The following is a 14,037-nucleotide window of genomic DNA, read 5'->3' as shown; positions in this document are numbered from 1 at the left end:
CAAGCGCAAAGAAATAAAGTTGGAAGATCTTGTGATTCGTCTCAAGATTGAGGAAGACAACAAAACGGCCGAGAAGAAGTCTCGTGGAAATTCAATGATCATGGAAGCTAATATCTTTGAGGAGACTGCTCCAAAAAGTAAGAAGAGAAAGAGGTCTTCTGGACAGACTAAGGAGCATAACAAAAAGAACTTCAAGGGCAGCTGCTACAATTGTGGAAAAACCGGTCACAAAGCCCCTGATTGTCGTCTCCCGAAAAAGTATAAGAAGAAGGGACAAGCCAACATAGTGGAGAAGAATGATGACATTGATGATCTGTGTGCAATGCTTTCAGAATGCAACCTAGTTGGAAATCCGAAGGAGTGGTGGATTGACTCTGGAGCCACTCGACATGTTTGTGCTGTCAAGAAAGCATTTGCGACTTACTCTACTGCTGGCCCCGAAGAAGAGCTTTCCATGGGAAATACTGCCACAGCCAAGATTGAAGGTTATGGGAAGATATTCCTGAAGATGACTTCCGACAAGGTGTTAACGCTCAACAATGTTCTTCATGTTCCTACTATTAGGAAGAATTTAGTTTCTACTTCTTTGCTTGTTAAGAATGGATTCAAATGTGTATTTATTTCTGATAAAGTTGTTGTAAGCAAGAATGAAATTTATGTTGGAAAGGGTTACCTCACAGAGGGCCTCTTCAAACTAAATGTAATGGTTATTGACAGTATGAATAAAATTTTAGCTTCTTCTTATTTATTGGAGTCAAATGATTTATGGCATATTCGTTTAGGATATGTCAATTACAAAACCTTACGGAAGTTAATTAATTTAGAAGTATTGCCTAAATTCGAGTGTAATAAATCAAAATGTCAAATATGTGTTGAGTCTAAATTTGTAAAACATCCTTATAAGTTTATTGAAAGGAATTCAAATCGTTTAGACTTAATTCATACTGACATTTGTGATATGAAGTCGACACCATCACGAGGTGGGAAAAAGTATTTTATTACTTTTATTGACGATTGCACTCGATATTGTTATGTTTATTTGCTTAATAGTAAGGATGAAGCAATTGAAGCATTTAAGCAATACAAGAATGAAGTGGAGAATCAATTGAATAAAAAGATCAAAATGATTAGAAGTGATAGGGGTGGAGAATATGAATTTCTGTTTGCAGAAATATGTTCGGAATATGGAATTATCCATCAAACTACTGCACCTTACACACCTCAATCCAATGGAATTGCGGAAAGGAAAAATCGGACATTAAAGGAAATAATAAATTCTTTATTAATAAGTTCCGGATTACCGCAAAGTTTGTGGGGCGAAGCTATCCTTACAGCTAACCGAATACTCAACAGAGTACCCCACAGCAAAACGCAATCTATTCCATATGAAAAATGGAAAGGAAGAAAATCCAACTTGAAATATTTCAAAGTATGGGGGTGTCTAGCAAAGGTACAAGTTCCTTTACCTAAAAGGGTTAAAATCGGACCAAAAACTATTGATTGTGTTTTCATTGGATATGCTACAAACAGTAAAGCATGTCGGTTTTTGGTTCATAAATCCGATAATCCCGAAATTCACATTAATACGGTAATGGAGTCAGATAATGCTGAATTCTTTGAAAGCATCTATCTGTATAAAACTGAATGTGAGTCGTTAAGTGAAAGACCTAAACGACCTCGGGAAGAACCAAAGGAAAATACTCCAAGTATAGAAGATCCAAGGCGTAGCAAACGTCAAAGAACATCTACTTCCTTTGGACCATATTTTGTGACATTCTTGCTTGAAAATGAGCCTTAAACTTTTAAAGCAGCTATGTCATCTTCTGATTCAGCGTTTTGGAAAGAGGCAGTCAATAGTGAGATTCAATCAATTTTGGATAACCATACATGGGAATTGGTAGATCTTCCTCCGTGAAATAAGCCTTTAGGTTCGAAATGGATCTTTAAACGGAAAGTGAAAGCTGATGGCACTATTGACAAATATAAGGCAAGACTTGTTGTCAAAGGTTATAGACAAAAGGAAGGCCTTGATTACTTTGACACTTACTCGCCAGTAACGAGGATAACATCTATTAGGGTGTTAGTGGCACTAGCGGCCGTGTATGGTTTTGAAATCCATTAAATGGATGTTAAAACAGCTTTCTTAAATGGAGAATTAGAGAAAGAGATTTACATGGAACAACCTGAGGGTTTTGTGGTAACTGATAAAGAAAAAAAAGTGTGCAAACTTGTTAAGTCGCTTTATGGACTTAAACAAGCACCCAAACAATGGCATGCCAAATTTGACCAAACAATGTTGGCAAGTGGGTTTAAAATCAACGAGTGCGACAAATGTGTTTACATTAAAAATACTCCAGGTTATGAAGGCATTGTTTGTTTATATGTTGATGACATGTTGATAATGAGCAAAAACATGGCAGATATAAATGCTACTAAGCGCATGTTGGCTAGCAAATTCAATATGAAAGACTTAGGAGTTGCTGATGTGATCTTAGGAATCATAATTCACAAGACTCCACAAGGTCTAGCATTATCACAGTCTCACTACATTGAAAAGGTACGTCAAGTATTTGGATTTTAAAATTGCCAAGACTCTAATTGACATGAGTTATGCACTTCAAAAGAATGAAGGTGAAAGTGACTCACAACTTAATTATGCAAGAGTATTGGGAAGTTTGATGTATATCATGAATTGTACGCGACCAGATATAGCATGTGCTATTAGTAAACTGAGTCGGTTTATAAGTAATTCCAATCATATACATTGGATGGTAATGAAACGAGTTTTGGGGTATCTCAAACATACCCAAAATTATGCTTTGCATTATAACAAATATCCCTCCGTGATCGAGGGATATAGCGATGCAAATTGAATCACTGGATCATTTGAAGTTAAATCCACGAGTGGATATGTTTTAACAATTGGGGGTGGAGCAGTGTCTTGAAAATCATCCAAACAAACATGCATCGCCCGTTCTACAATGGAATATGAATTCATAGCCTTAGATAAGGTCGGTGAAGAAGCTGAATGGCTCCGGAATTTCTTGGAAGATATTCCATTTTGGCCCAAACCCTTGGCACCTATTTGTATACATTGTGATAGTCAAGCGGCAATAGGCAGGGCAGGAAGCGTTATGTATAACGGAAAATCTCGTCATATACGACGGAGACACAATACCGTTAGACAACTACTCTCTAGTGGTGTTATCACAATTGACTACGTAAAGTCAAGAGATAACGTGTCGGATCCACTTACAAAAGGCCTATCTAGAGAGGCAGTTGAAAGATCATCAAAGGGAATGGGATTAAGGTCTAGGATAAGTCATCATGGCGGTAACTCTACCTAGCAGACTGGAGATCCCACGAGCTAGGTTCAAAGAGATCAAACAAAGTTATGAATGATGGTTCAACATTGTCAAATAACTCAACCCATTCTCGTGATGAAGACAGTGTTCAGAAATCGAGGTAAAACATTAAGGCTTTTTGATGAGTCAACAAAGCTTAAAGGTTTTTTAATGATTTACTAAGTCTGGCAGGATATGATCAGATAGTGTGTCTATAGGATTACACGTTTATAAATTACCTATGTGAGCGTGAAGTGTAAGCCGCTTCAAGGGGAATAAAAGTAAAGGCCCATTCTCCAAGCACTCATGAAACCGGGCGGTGTTCATGGCTAAAATGAACACAACCATGAGAACCATAGATGGTTAAGGATTGATTGTGTGACTTATGTTGTCTAGGTATACAACAAAGCTCGACGGTTCAAAGATATCAAATCTACCGATTGACCGAGTATATCCGATATAAGTTCACTGCGAAAAGTTCAAAGGAAAACCTACTTATCCAGATGCAATTAATTCTTGCATGTAAAACATACACGCGTCCGTGCATTCCTTTATTTTTTAGCCATTCCCCATTCATGTGGGGGATTGTTAGGATTTTAAGCTTGTGTAGCTTAAAGAGGGTGAATGAGAAATGGAGGAAAAAATAAAATATTTGAGTTTCCCTCCTTGGCAAAGGGACATTGTCCCATATTGGAGGAAGAAAAGGCTTTTGATGGGTATATATATAATTGCTCTTCTTCTAGCTCTTAAAGAGTTAAGAAGAAGGCAAGTCTCGCACCGTCGTCATCGTCGTTCGCTCGGCTCGGATTCGGTCAAAGATCGATTGATTGATTAATCTTTTTGGACAAAATTCCTTTCAATTATTTCTGTTTCTGAAAAATCTAGTGTGTTTTACAGCCCTCGAGTTGCTCGCTGTTCACCGGCGTTTGGTACCAACACTCCGGTAAGTTAAATCGTTCTATCCTGGGAGGATATATTCCAGCACCTCGGGGTACTTGAGGGGAATAATTTTCTTAAGGACACACTGTGTATTCAGTGGGCTCGATTTATTCCTATACTGTTTTTCCAGAATTTATTTCATTAAACTAGTATTACTAACTTTCTGTTTTGTTTATATATTTCAGAAAGTTTAATTGTTTATTACAGCAATACAGATTTATAAGAGGTTACCCTAATGCAAATATCAGTGATTGATTCTATAACTCGAACCCGTGACCTATAGGTCACACGTAGACAACTTTACCCTAATACAAGCATCAGTGGCTAATCCAAAATTGTCAGTAAATGACAAAATTAAACTGAAAATTTTGTCCATAAACACTTATAAACACTATCATAAACAGTTATCCGTCCATAATTATCCAGCAAACAGAATAATACGCCATTAAAGCTAATGACGATGATATCATATCCCAAGAATTATATTATTATCAGTCCACACATTAGTCTCAGAAGAAAAAATTTCGACCGTTATACTTGAAAGTAACTCAATCCAAGGTGCTACACAGCGAACTATAGTAAAGGAGATGACATTGTCATCTACTTTACAAGCAAATCCAATATATGGATCTTTTATTCTGATTCGAGTTCTAGGGATATCAAAACGCTGCCTCGTGGCAGGATTATAAACATAACAAATCCTCTGTCTGCTTCTACGCTTATCGCAAAGAAGAAAACCATTGGAAGATGCAACAATATTAACTCTCTCGCCAATAAAATGGACTGACTCATCTAAACTGTTACCAAGTAATAATGGCGATACCTGATACGAGAAGAAGAAACGATTTTTTTGATTTTGTAAACGAGTACGGGTATCCACAAAAAAGAAACCAATTAAGTAAGGTAGACACCAGCATTTTTTAGAACGGTAAACTTCAGCAATGCACTTTCGCCAATTCTTAGATACACATGTAAACCTAGCAAGCAATTTTAAAGGCAAACGATTCAATATGTTGATTATGATTTCCTCACAAACAAACGAATTGTTTACACGTTTCATTCTAATACTTGCAAACTAAAATTATCTCGAATAGTATAAGATAATCACAAACCTCAACTCATAGCTTTCCTAATTAAATAACAACAATATCAGTGTAATCCCACAAGTCGGATCTTAGAAGGGCAGTATGTACTCATACCTTACCATTATCTCGCGAAGGTAAAAAAGTTATTTTCGAAACACCCTCTCCTCTTACCTCCTTAAACTCCTTGTTAAATGGAGTGCTGTCTTTTCTCTCAGTAGGGTTTTAAAAGTGAAAACCCTAAAAGTTAAAAGTTGGATTATTAAAATCTTTTTAAATAATTTAAATACACTATTCATTACTTTTAAGAAGAAAAAAAAAATATTAAAAACTGCCACATTGACTCATTGAGTGACAATGGTTAGCAAACGGGAATCAACCAATAGGCTATCATCAACGCGTTACAATATAATAACTCGTGGTTTATTTTCCATCACTTACAATAAAATCGTATATCAACCAATAGGCTGAATATCACAGAATTTAAGCCATTGAGAATGGCAGAAGCAGTGAGTTTATTTGCTGCTTCTGTGGTATGTATTCCATCCCAGCTTACGTAATTGTACGGATCATCACAAGCTGTGGCTGTCAATTTTTGTCTGTTGCCACAAAACACTTGAGGGTTAAAGTTGTTAGCACCACCTCCATGTCCACAACATGCTTTGTTTCCATATTTTAACCCTACAAAGACAAACATCATTATGGTAATCTTGAGTTATATTGGATAACATCCAATTGGTGCAAGGTTAAGTACCATAAATGTTCTTCCCCCTAATCCATAAATTTCCTGGTGAAAAATCCATTAAATCAACATCATAAGCTTTTCACACTAATAAGCTATACACTAAAAAAAATAGCTAATTATGCTTCAAAATTTAGGACCCTGAAGACCATATCTTGATCGCCGAGGGTCTATCGGAAACAATATCTCTACATTCGAAGACTGTTTGTTCTCTACTCAGCCCTCAGATCTCACTTGTGAGATTTTACTGGGTATGTTGTTGAAGACCATATCTTGATGATAGTTCTAAAATTATATAAACTGATAGTGTAAATTTTGGTTTCACAATCTATAAAGCAAGGATTAGGCATCTCTTAACAACTAGGAGGCCTATTTATCTTTTTTGTCAATTTTTTGCCTTTTTTTTTTTTTTGCAATGAAATTGACTTTCATAATTGAATTTAGATGCAAATAGAATTTTTGATGAAGATTTGGAGTCACGTACATGGGGTGTACGTGATTTCTTGGAAGATCACTGTTGATGGCCTTGAGAAAAGGAGTGTATATGTTTTCATTTCGGGTGACTGATTAGGGTTTTATTTTTCTTTCAAAGAAAATTTTAAGACGCGGAAATTCTTTGGTGCATAGTTGTGATTTTGGCGTACTCCGTCCCTTTCATCGTTTCATCAATATTTGCTTTTTAATTTCATCAATAGTTGAGGTGCACCCATCCCACTTTCTTCTTAGATTTTTTCTCCTCTGTTATTTTTCCTCATTTTTTTCTTATCTTATTTTAAATTTTCAAAAGTCTAAAAGAGTATAGTTAGTAATAAAAATTATTACAATGATTATTGATCTTATGACCAACATTTAAATAGCAATAGAAGGAGAGAAGACTTATGTAAGATTAAAAGTCTCTAATTATGATAAGAATTAATGACCTATACACATAGTCACTAATAAATACCCCTTCCGGTCCACAATAAGTGATTTTTTGACTCATTTTTTGTGGTCTAAAATATTTGATTTTTCCAGATTTTAAGAATTAATTAATTATTTTTTTCCTACATTGCCCTTGGAGTAAATAATGTTGGAGTATGTGTTAGGAGGGTTTTTATGTGAAGAAATAGCAAAAGTTAATATGGTCAATTTCATTACTAATTAATGTTAAAAGGTGAATTTTTTAATCTGTGTGAAAACAACCAAAAAATCACTTATTATGGATTAATAAATATATATTATTACTTGCTTACTATTTCGTAATATCTTTTAAATAGGGAGAAGTCAAGAGGATTCTTTTATGAGTAATAACTTCTCTTCTCTAAGGTATGTGATATTCTTATTTGAATCTTTCTATTTTATTTTTTCCGTATAAAATTGATTTTAATTTAGTGTTTCATCTTCTCCCTGAAATGAATCCAGCCTGAGCTTCATTGATAACAATGGTGATGACAGCTTGTAGTCGAGATGCCAAGCAACATGCTTTTTCACTTCAAAATAAAAGTGAAGTACGTTGCTTATTTCACTTTTAGCCCGCGCCAGAAATTATTTACATTCGGTAGCCGAAAAAGTATATAAAATTTGTATAGTTTTTATATATAAAAATATATACAAAAAATATTTTAAAATTATATATTTTTCTGCTATTATTTTGAGAGCTATTATTTTGAATGCGACTATATAATATCATTTTTCCTTTAAAAAATAAGCCTCACCGCGCGAAACGCGGCCTATTTAACTAGTTATTATATATTAACATGTTATAGCAGGTAATTACTATTTTTACAAGATTTCCAATTAATGCTTAACTATCATATAGAGTTACCCGTAATTACTTTACAAGTGACCGTAAATATTATTTACAATGTCAATATACAAAACTTAAACTCTTGATTATATTACCTTGATGGTGCTAGTAATTTGGGAAACTACTTTGGGTAAGTATTGCTTCACTCCACTTATTCCTATTCTTGCCAAATCATCAGTGAAATCATTCTGACCTATGTTGAATGTATAAAGTGACTTCCCAAATATGTTCGGGGAAGGCAGATTACTATTCCCTGGAAACCATAAGATAGATAGATCATGAGTAACATCAAAAGTATATTACGATGTTCAATAACAATATACCTAGTATAATCTCACAAGTAGGATCTGGCAAAGATAGTGTGGGCGCAGACCTTACCGCTGCCTTGTGCGGGTAAAAAGGCTATTTCCGATAAGATATTTATAAAGTGAAATTTATACTTTACCTTTACTTTGAAGTTCATCGACTTTAACCTTAAATTCTTTCATTTGTCGAAGCTGAATTTCAAGAGAAAATGGGCTAACTCCAGATACAAATAATGAAGATTGTGGCAAGAGCACTGTAGATGATATTGTTGCAAAGTTGACACCATGTCTGTAATCTGATCCAATTGATTGCAAATATGGACTTACAAATGGCAAACCTAATGCTTGAGCTGCATATCAAAGAACACTAAAAGTTTCAGTAATCTTTATAGAATTTGGACCAGAACACTTTCTATAACAACTAGCTCCCGCTATGCGCGGGGTCCAGGGAAGGGCATTACAAGGGTCTGCACGCAGCCTTACCCTGCATTTCTGCAAGTGGTTGTTTCCATGGCGCGAATCCGTGACCTCCTGGTCACATGACAGTAACTTTACTAGTTACGCCAATACTACTCTTAAAAAAAAGGTATATTAACTATATAAAAAATAAGACAAGGCGAAGCACCGGATCTAGATCAAGATCTCCATTACGTCGTACGATATATCGATCCGGAGAACTTACTTTCAGTTTAAGTCATCGATTCTGCTCCTATCTAAAGTGATGCTAGGCATAAAAGAAACCAAAGAAAGGTCCGCGACAAAGCTGTCCCCTCTCTCCATATCTCTATTTACTGGCTGGGTGCAGATAACACTGTAATAATAACAAAGCCAGATAGAGATACTGTTTGTTCAGAATTGATTCAGATGTCGAGGACCCACGGAAAAATCCACCTTATTCATGCTCCGAACAGCAACTTTCCCCTACCTACTATATGTTAAAACTTGTAATTTTATTTTTTTTTACAATGTGGTTTGTGCGTATTAAGTTAAATTAATCCATTAGTCAAAGAAAATAGAACTTCTAAACTTACACTTGACGTTCAGACATTATCACATTAAAAGACGTCGATACTACTAGTTGCATTTTCTGGTATCTACTCTATTGCATAAACAACCGTTCTTCCTACAGTAAGCAATCAAATCTCTAAAGCTAAATGATGGGGAAAAAATGACTTGTTAATCTGCTTTTTGCAAGAAAATGAATGGAGATGAAAAATACCAAAAAAATCAATTATGACTCTGCCATCACTTGACCGTCCGACTGGTTTTTTGAAATAAGTCATTCCATAAGGAGAACTCTGAGATGGGAAAGCTGCATAAAATCCACCTGTATCAGTATTTAAGTCTCCAAAATTAAAAATAGCCTCAAATGCACATTTGTTTTCTACCAAATTAGTAGTAGTTGCTATTAAAAGAAACCAGACCACCATTATTGAAGACCATAAGCTCAGTCTTAATAATGGCCTCATTTTACTGTTGTTTTTCTCTCAACACACTAAAGTATAGCTCAATGTCGGCTGAAGGTTAACAACTTGTTTGGATGGTTGTTACCCATTATATTGTATTGTATTGTATTGTATTGTATTGTTATCACAAAACAATGTTTGTTTTGATTGTTTAGTTAAAATTGATTGTATTGTATTGTTAAATTTATTGTTCCGTAACAATGAAAAGTTCAATTTTTTGAAATAACCGATTTGGTGTGGTGGGATTGTTTCCTATTTTTCTTTCCAGTTATGCCCTAACTTATTACTGCATAATTATTTTTAACTCCAAATCTCAACCTATAACCTACTTCGTCTTCGTCTTTTTTTTTTCGGAACTGGTTCTGGCGTTGCCAACTCCACAATCAAAGATAACAAGAATAAGTTTCGCCCTTTCTTTGTTCCCTTCTTTGTTTCTTTGTTCCTTTCTGCTCTTTTTTTTATGCACACAGTGCAATCGAGTGTGAACAACTCTAGGAAATGAAGAATTTCGAAGAACAGTTAGGCTAGATCAGGGTATCAACCGAGATGTTAGCTAAGAGAAGAACAGTTAGAGGAGAAGAAGAGTGTAATTTTCATGAATGAGATCCAAATGTGTATAATGAGATCTATATATCTAGCTAGATTTGATGCCTTCTCTTTCCCGTCTATGTAAATAACTTTCTAACAGCAACTACCTTCCTAACTGCTTCTAACTAATTTTCGGAATCTTCCAACTAATTGGCACATCACCTTTTGAAGCTAATTATATTCATTACTACTAAACATTGCAACAATACCCCATACAGAAGCACAGTCTTGTCCTCAAGACTAGAAGGAAGGAAATCGATGTTGCAGCTCAGAGACATATTCCCAAGTAGCTTGATAGACATCAATGCCTGTCCATTTGACCAGCACTTGTACCACAACTTTATTGCCTCTCTTCACCATCCTCCTAGCTAACACTTGTTCATGTAATGGACAGTAAGGACTAGAGAGATGAAATACATGAGGGTGATTGATGTTGGTAGGAACTTCATGGCATTTCTTCAATTGAGAGACATGGAAAGTAGGATGAATCAGAACATCAGCAGGAATGAGCAGCTTGTAGGCAATGGTTTCAATCTTAGAAATAATAGGATAAGGGCCATAGTACTTGACATCAAGCTTGTTAAATGGTCTAGTAGCGACAAACACCTGCCTATAGGGTTGTAACTTAAGATAAACCTAGTCCCCCACTTCAAAGTTCCTATCAGATCTATGTTTGTCAGCTAGATCCCGTATTCTCTACTGTGCTCTTAATAGATGGAACTTCAGAAGATGGATGATTGCCTCCCTAGCAGCCAAAGATCTATCAACCATTTCTAAAACAACTTCACCAGCTAGATAGAGAAGATGAAGAGGTGGTTTCTGGCCATATAAAATCTCATAAGGACTGCATTTGATAGCAGTATGGTAGGTAGTATTATACCACCATTCAGCTAATGGTAGATACTTAGGCCAGTCCTAAGGGCTGTCAGAACAAAAACATCTTAGATAGGTCTCTAAAATTCCTTTCAAAACTTTAGTTTGGCCATCAGTTTGAGGGTGATATGATATTGATCTCTACAGCTGAACACCTTGCATAGCAAGCAGTTCTTGCTAAACGTTGCTGAGAAAGATTGGATCTCTATCACTGGTTATGGTAGTAGGCCACCCATGTAGTTTAAAAACATTGTCCAAGAAGGACCGAGCCAATGTCTGGGAAGTATATGGATGTTGTAGGCTCATAAAATGACCATACTTGCTAAGTTTATCAAGAACAACCAAAATGACGTCCTTACCATGGGATCTAGGCAATCCTTCAATGAAATCTAAACAGATGTCAGTCCATACCCCATCAGGAACAGGTAATGGTTGCAATAGGCCAGGAGAGGCAGCAACATAATACTTATGTCTTTGGCACACATCATATTTGTTGATGAAGTCTCTGATATCTGTAGCCATTAACTTCCAATAGAATAGGGATTGCAACCCTTTTAAAGTAGAATCCATTCCAGAATGCCCAATTGTGTGGTTGAATGCCACAATCTAATAATAAGTGTTCTGAGTTATTGATCAGCACCAACCACCAGTCTACCCTTCCATCTCAGCTGGTTATTACACCAAGTAAATGAGTAAAAAGGTTGAGTTTGTAATTTGGCAATCAACTCTTGCAAATAAGTATCATAAGTCCAAGTAGCTTTGATTTGATCGTACAGGGAGTCATTTGGAGATAGTAAAGAAATAGCTAATAGTTCAGAGTCAGGTTTCCTGGACAATACATCAAAAACCTTATTCTCAACTCATTTTATATACTTAATAGAGAAATCAAAGGTCATAAGCTTGGAAATGCCAGCTATTTGAAATTCAGTGTGGATTTGTTGTTCCAGCAAATGCTTCAATACTTATTGATCTGTCCTGACAATGAATGGCCTCCCCAAGAGGTAGTGTGACCATTTAGTAACAACAAATATGAGAGCTAATAGCTCCCTGTCACAGACAGACATGACCTGATGTCTGGGTGCTAGAGATCTACTGATATAAGCTATTGGATACCCTTGATGCATCAACACAACACATATGCCCTTATCACTTGCATCAGTCTCAACCAAGAAAGGTTTTGAAAAATCTGGCATTGCCAGTACATGAGCAGAAATCAAGGCTATATTGTGAGTGTCACCCATCCTCAGCTGATGATAGCCTTCCCTGAGATTAATTTTAGAGAATACCACTGCACCACCTAATTCATCCAGTAGGTCCGCTATAATAGGTATAGGGAATTTATCTTTAATGGTCATTTGATTCAACTCTCTATAGTCAATACACAATCTCCAGCTCCCATTTTTTTTTTCCTACCAACAGAACTGGTGAAGCATAGGGGCTAGTACTATGTTATATAACCCCTTGGTCTAACATCTCTTTTACCAACTTTTCTATGATGTCCTTTTTAATTCCAGGATATCTATAAGGCCTTTTGTTGATTGGATTTGCTCCTTCAACTAATGGAATTCTATGATCAAAAGCACCTCTATGAGGTGGCAAGGTACTAGGCACAGGAAATATGCTAGCATATTGGTCAATTAAGCTATCTAGTTTAGGAGCAATGGAATCACCTTGTGTAGCTTGAATATTATGGCAGTAAATCCTTTCATCTTCATTAGTGGCAATAGTTAACATAAAAACTGAGTATTGTCCCCCTCAATCTTATTAATCGTTGATGCCTTAGTTGCTTTCAACTGATTAGTTGCTCCCCATAGAATATGCTTTTTGCCCTGATACATGAACTCAATAGTTTTATTCCTGAAGTCAAACAGTGTCCTACCCAAAGTATTCAACCATTGAACAACCAAGACAATATCCACATTACCCCAAAGGCAACAATAATAAGCTAGAACTTAATGTAGTACCTTGCAGAAGCCATTGGAGATTCTTGCAAACTGAAGTTGTCAGCACTTTCCTTCCATCAGCTACACTGACAGATTGAGCCATAATACTATTGGCCTTGCATCCTAGCTTCTTGGCCATATCTTGATCAATAAAATTATAGGTGCTTCATGTATCAATAAGGACCTGTAGAGGCCTTTTCTTATGGTAACTAGTTACCCTGATGGTCTGATAACCTATTACACCAGTGAAAGCCTGCAGTAATATTGTCATAAGTTCATCCAATTCTTCCACAACTTTTTGCAATGAATCCTCTATGGTTTCATTTACACCTATATCTCCATCCATAACCTCTACCATATAAATCTGTCTATTGGAATTGCATTTATACCCTACAATATACTTCTTATCACAAAAGAAACAAAGACCCTTGGCTCTTTTTTTTCATCCATTTCTGCCGCAGTCAACCTTCTTCCTGGATCTTATTAGGCCTAACTTGCTGTGATTATTTGGTTTCCTGAATGTAGGTTGGGAAGTATTTAATTTATGTAAATTATGAGATTTATAGTGGTTTGGAGTGGGTAACAGACCATTCTAAGAGGGTCTATATATAGGTTTCAATCCCCATGTTTTGGCTTGAGCTTCAAATACCTCTTCTTGTAGCCTTGAAATCTTATAGGCTTGCATTAATGTCCTCGGAAATTTCACTTTTACTGCCTTATTGAGTTCAGGTTTCAATTCTCCAAGAAAATAACTGATAGTGTTCTCATTAGAGAGGTTCACACGAGTTAGCAATCTATCAAATTCAGCTTGATACTCCTTCACACTACCAGTCTGCACCAGATTTTTGCGAGACTCCATATTATCTTCAAATTCTTCCCCAAACCTTTCATTCAAAGCTATTACATACTCAGTCCAAGTAGGGTCAATTACTGAGTTTTTAGCCTTGATGTAAGCTCTATGCCAAGCAA

General features: G+C 36.0%; 2 protein-coding genes across 2 annotated transcripts; both read right to left on the bottom strand.

The window, feature by feature from the left end:
• Nucleotides 1-5,308: 5,308 nt before the first annotated feature.
• LOC107806517 (GDSL esterase/lipase At4g01130-like) lies at nucleotides 5,309-9,681 on the bottom strand. The gene is made up of 4 exons (XM_016630680.2): nucleotides 9,418-9,681; nucleotides 8,339-8,548; nucleotides 7,989-8,146; nucleotides 5,309-6,046 (listed from the first exon to the last, which is right to left on the bottom strand). The coding sequence occupies exons 1-4, from the start codon at nucleotides 9,665-9,667 to the stop codon at nucleotides 6,041-6,043; spliced, it is 624 nt and encodes a 207-aa protein (XP_016486166.2). The 5' UTR covers nucleotides 9,668-9,681; the 3' UTR covers nucleotides 5,309-6,040.
• Nucleotides 9,682-10,492: 811 nt separating this feature from the next.
• On the bottom strand, nucleotides 10,493-11,647 carry LOC142168430 (uncharacterized). Its single transcript, XM_075229105.1, has 3 exons — nucleotides 11,445-11,647; nucleotides 10,953-11,096; nucleotides 10,493-10,862 (listed from the first exon to the last, which is right to left on the bottom strand). Exons 1-3 carry the CDS (start codon nucleotides 11,645-11,647, stop codon nucleotides 10,493-10,495), a joined length of 717 nt encoding a protein of 238 aa, XP_075085206.1.
• Nucleotides 11,648-14,037: the final 2,390 nt, after the last annotated feature.

The sequence above is a fragment of the Nicotiana tabacum genome, chromosome 13, assembly GCF_000715075.1.
Source record: "Nicotiana tabacum cultivar K326 chromosome 13, ASM71507v2, whole genome shotgun sequence".
NCBI classification, from domain to species: domain Eukaryota; kingdom Viridiplantae; phylum Streptophyta; class Magnoliopsida; order Solanales; family Solanaceae; genus Nicotiana; species Nicotiana tabacum.
This window is presented reverse-complemented; position numbering and strand designations above follow the sequence as displayed.

Excerpts from the sequence above, each read along its gene's own strand:
- LOC142168430 (XM_075229105.1), bottom strand. The coding sequence starts at position 11,647 with ATGGCTACAGATATCAGAGACTTCATCAACAAATATGATGTGTGCCAA. Across the intron at positions 11,097-11,444 it reads GTTCTTGATAAACTTAGCAA|TCCTTATGAGATTTTATATG; the intron begins GTATGGTCATTT and ends TATCAAATGCAG. Across the intron at positions 10,863-10,952 it reads TTCCATCTATTAAGAGCACA|GCAGGTGTTTGTCGCTACTA; the intron begins GTAGAGAATACG and ends ACAACCCTATAG.
- LOC107806517 (XM_016630680.2), bottom strand. The coding sequence starts at position 9,667 with ATGAGGCCATTATTAAGACTGAGCTTATGGTCTTCAATAATGGTGGTC. Across the intron at positions 8,549-9,417 it reads AGTCATAATTGATTTTTTTG|CTCAAGCATTAGGTTTGCCA; the intron begins GTATTTTTCATC and ends TTTGATATGCAG. Across the intron at positions 8,147-8,338 it reads CGATGAACTTCAAAGTAAAG|GGAATAGTAATCTGCCTTCC; the intron begins GTAAAGTATAAA and ends TATGGTTTCCAG.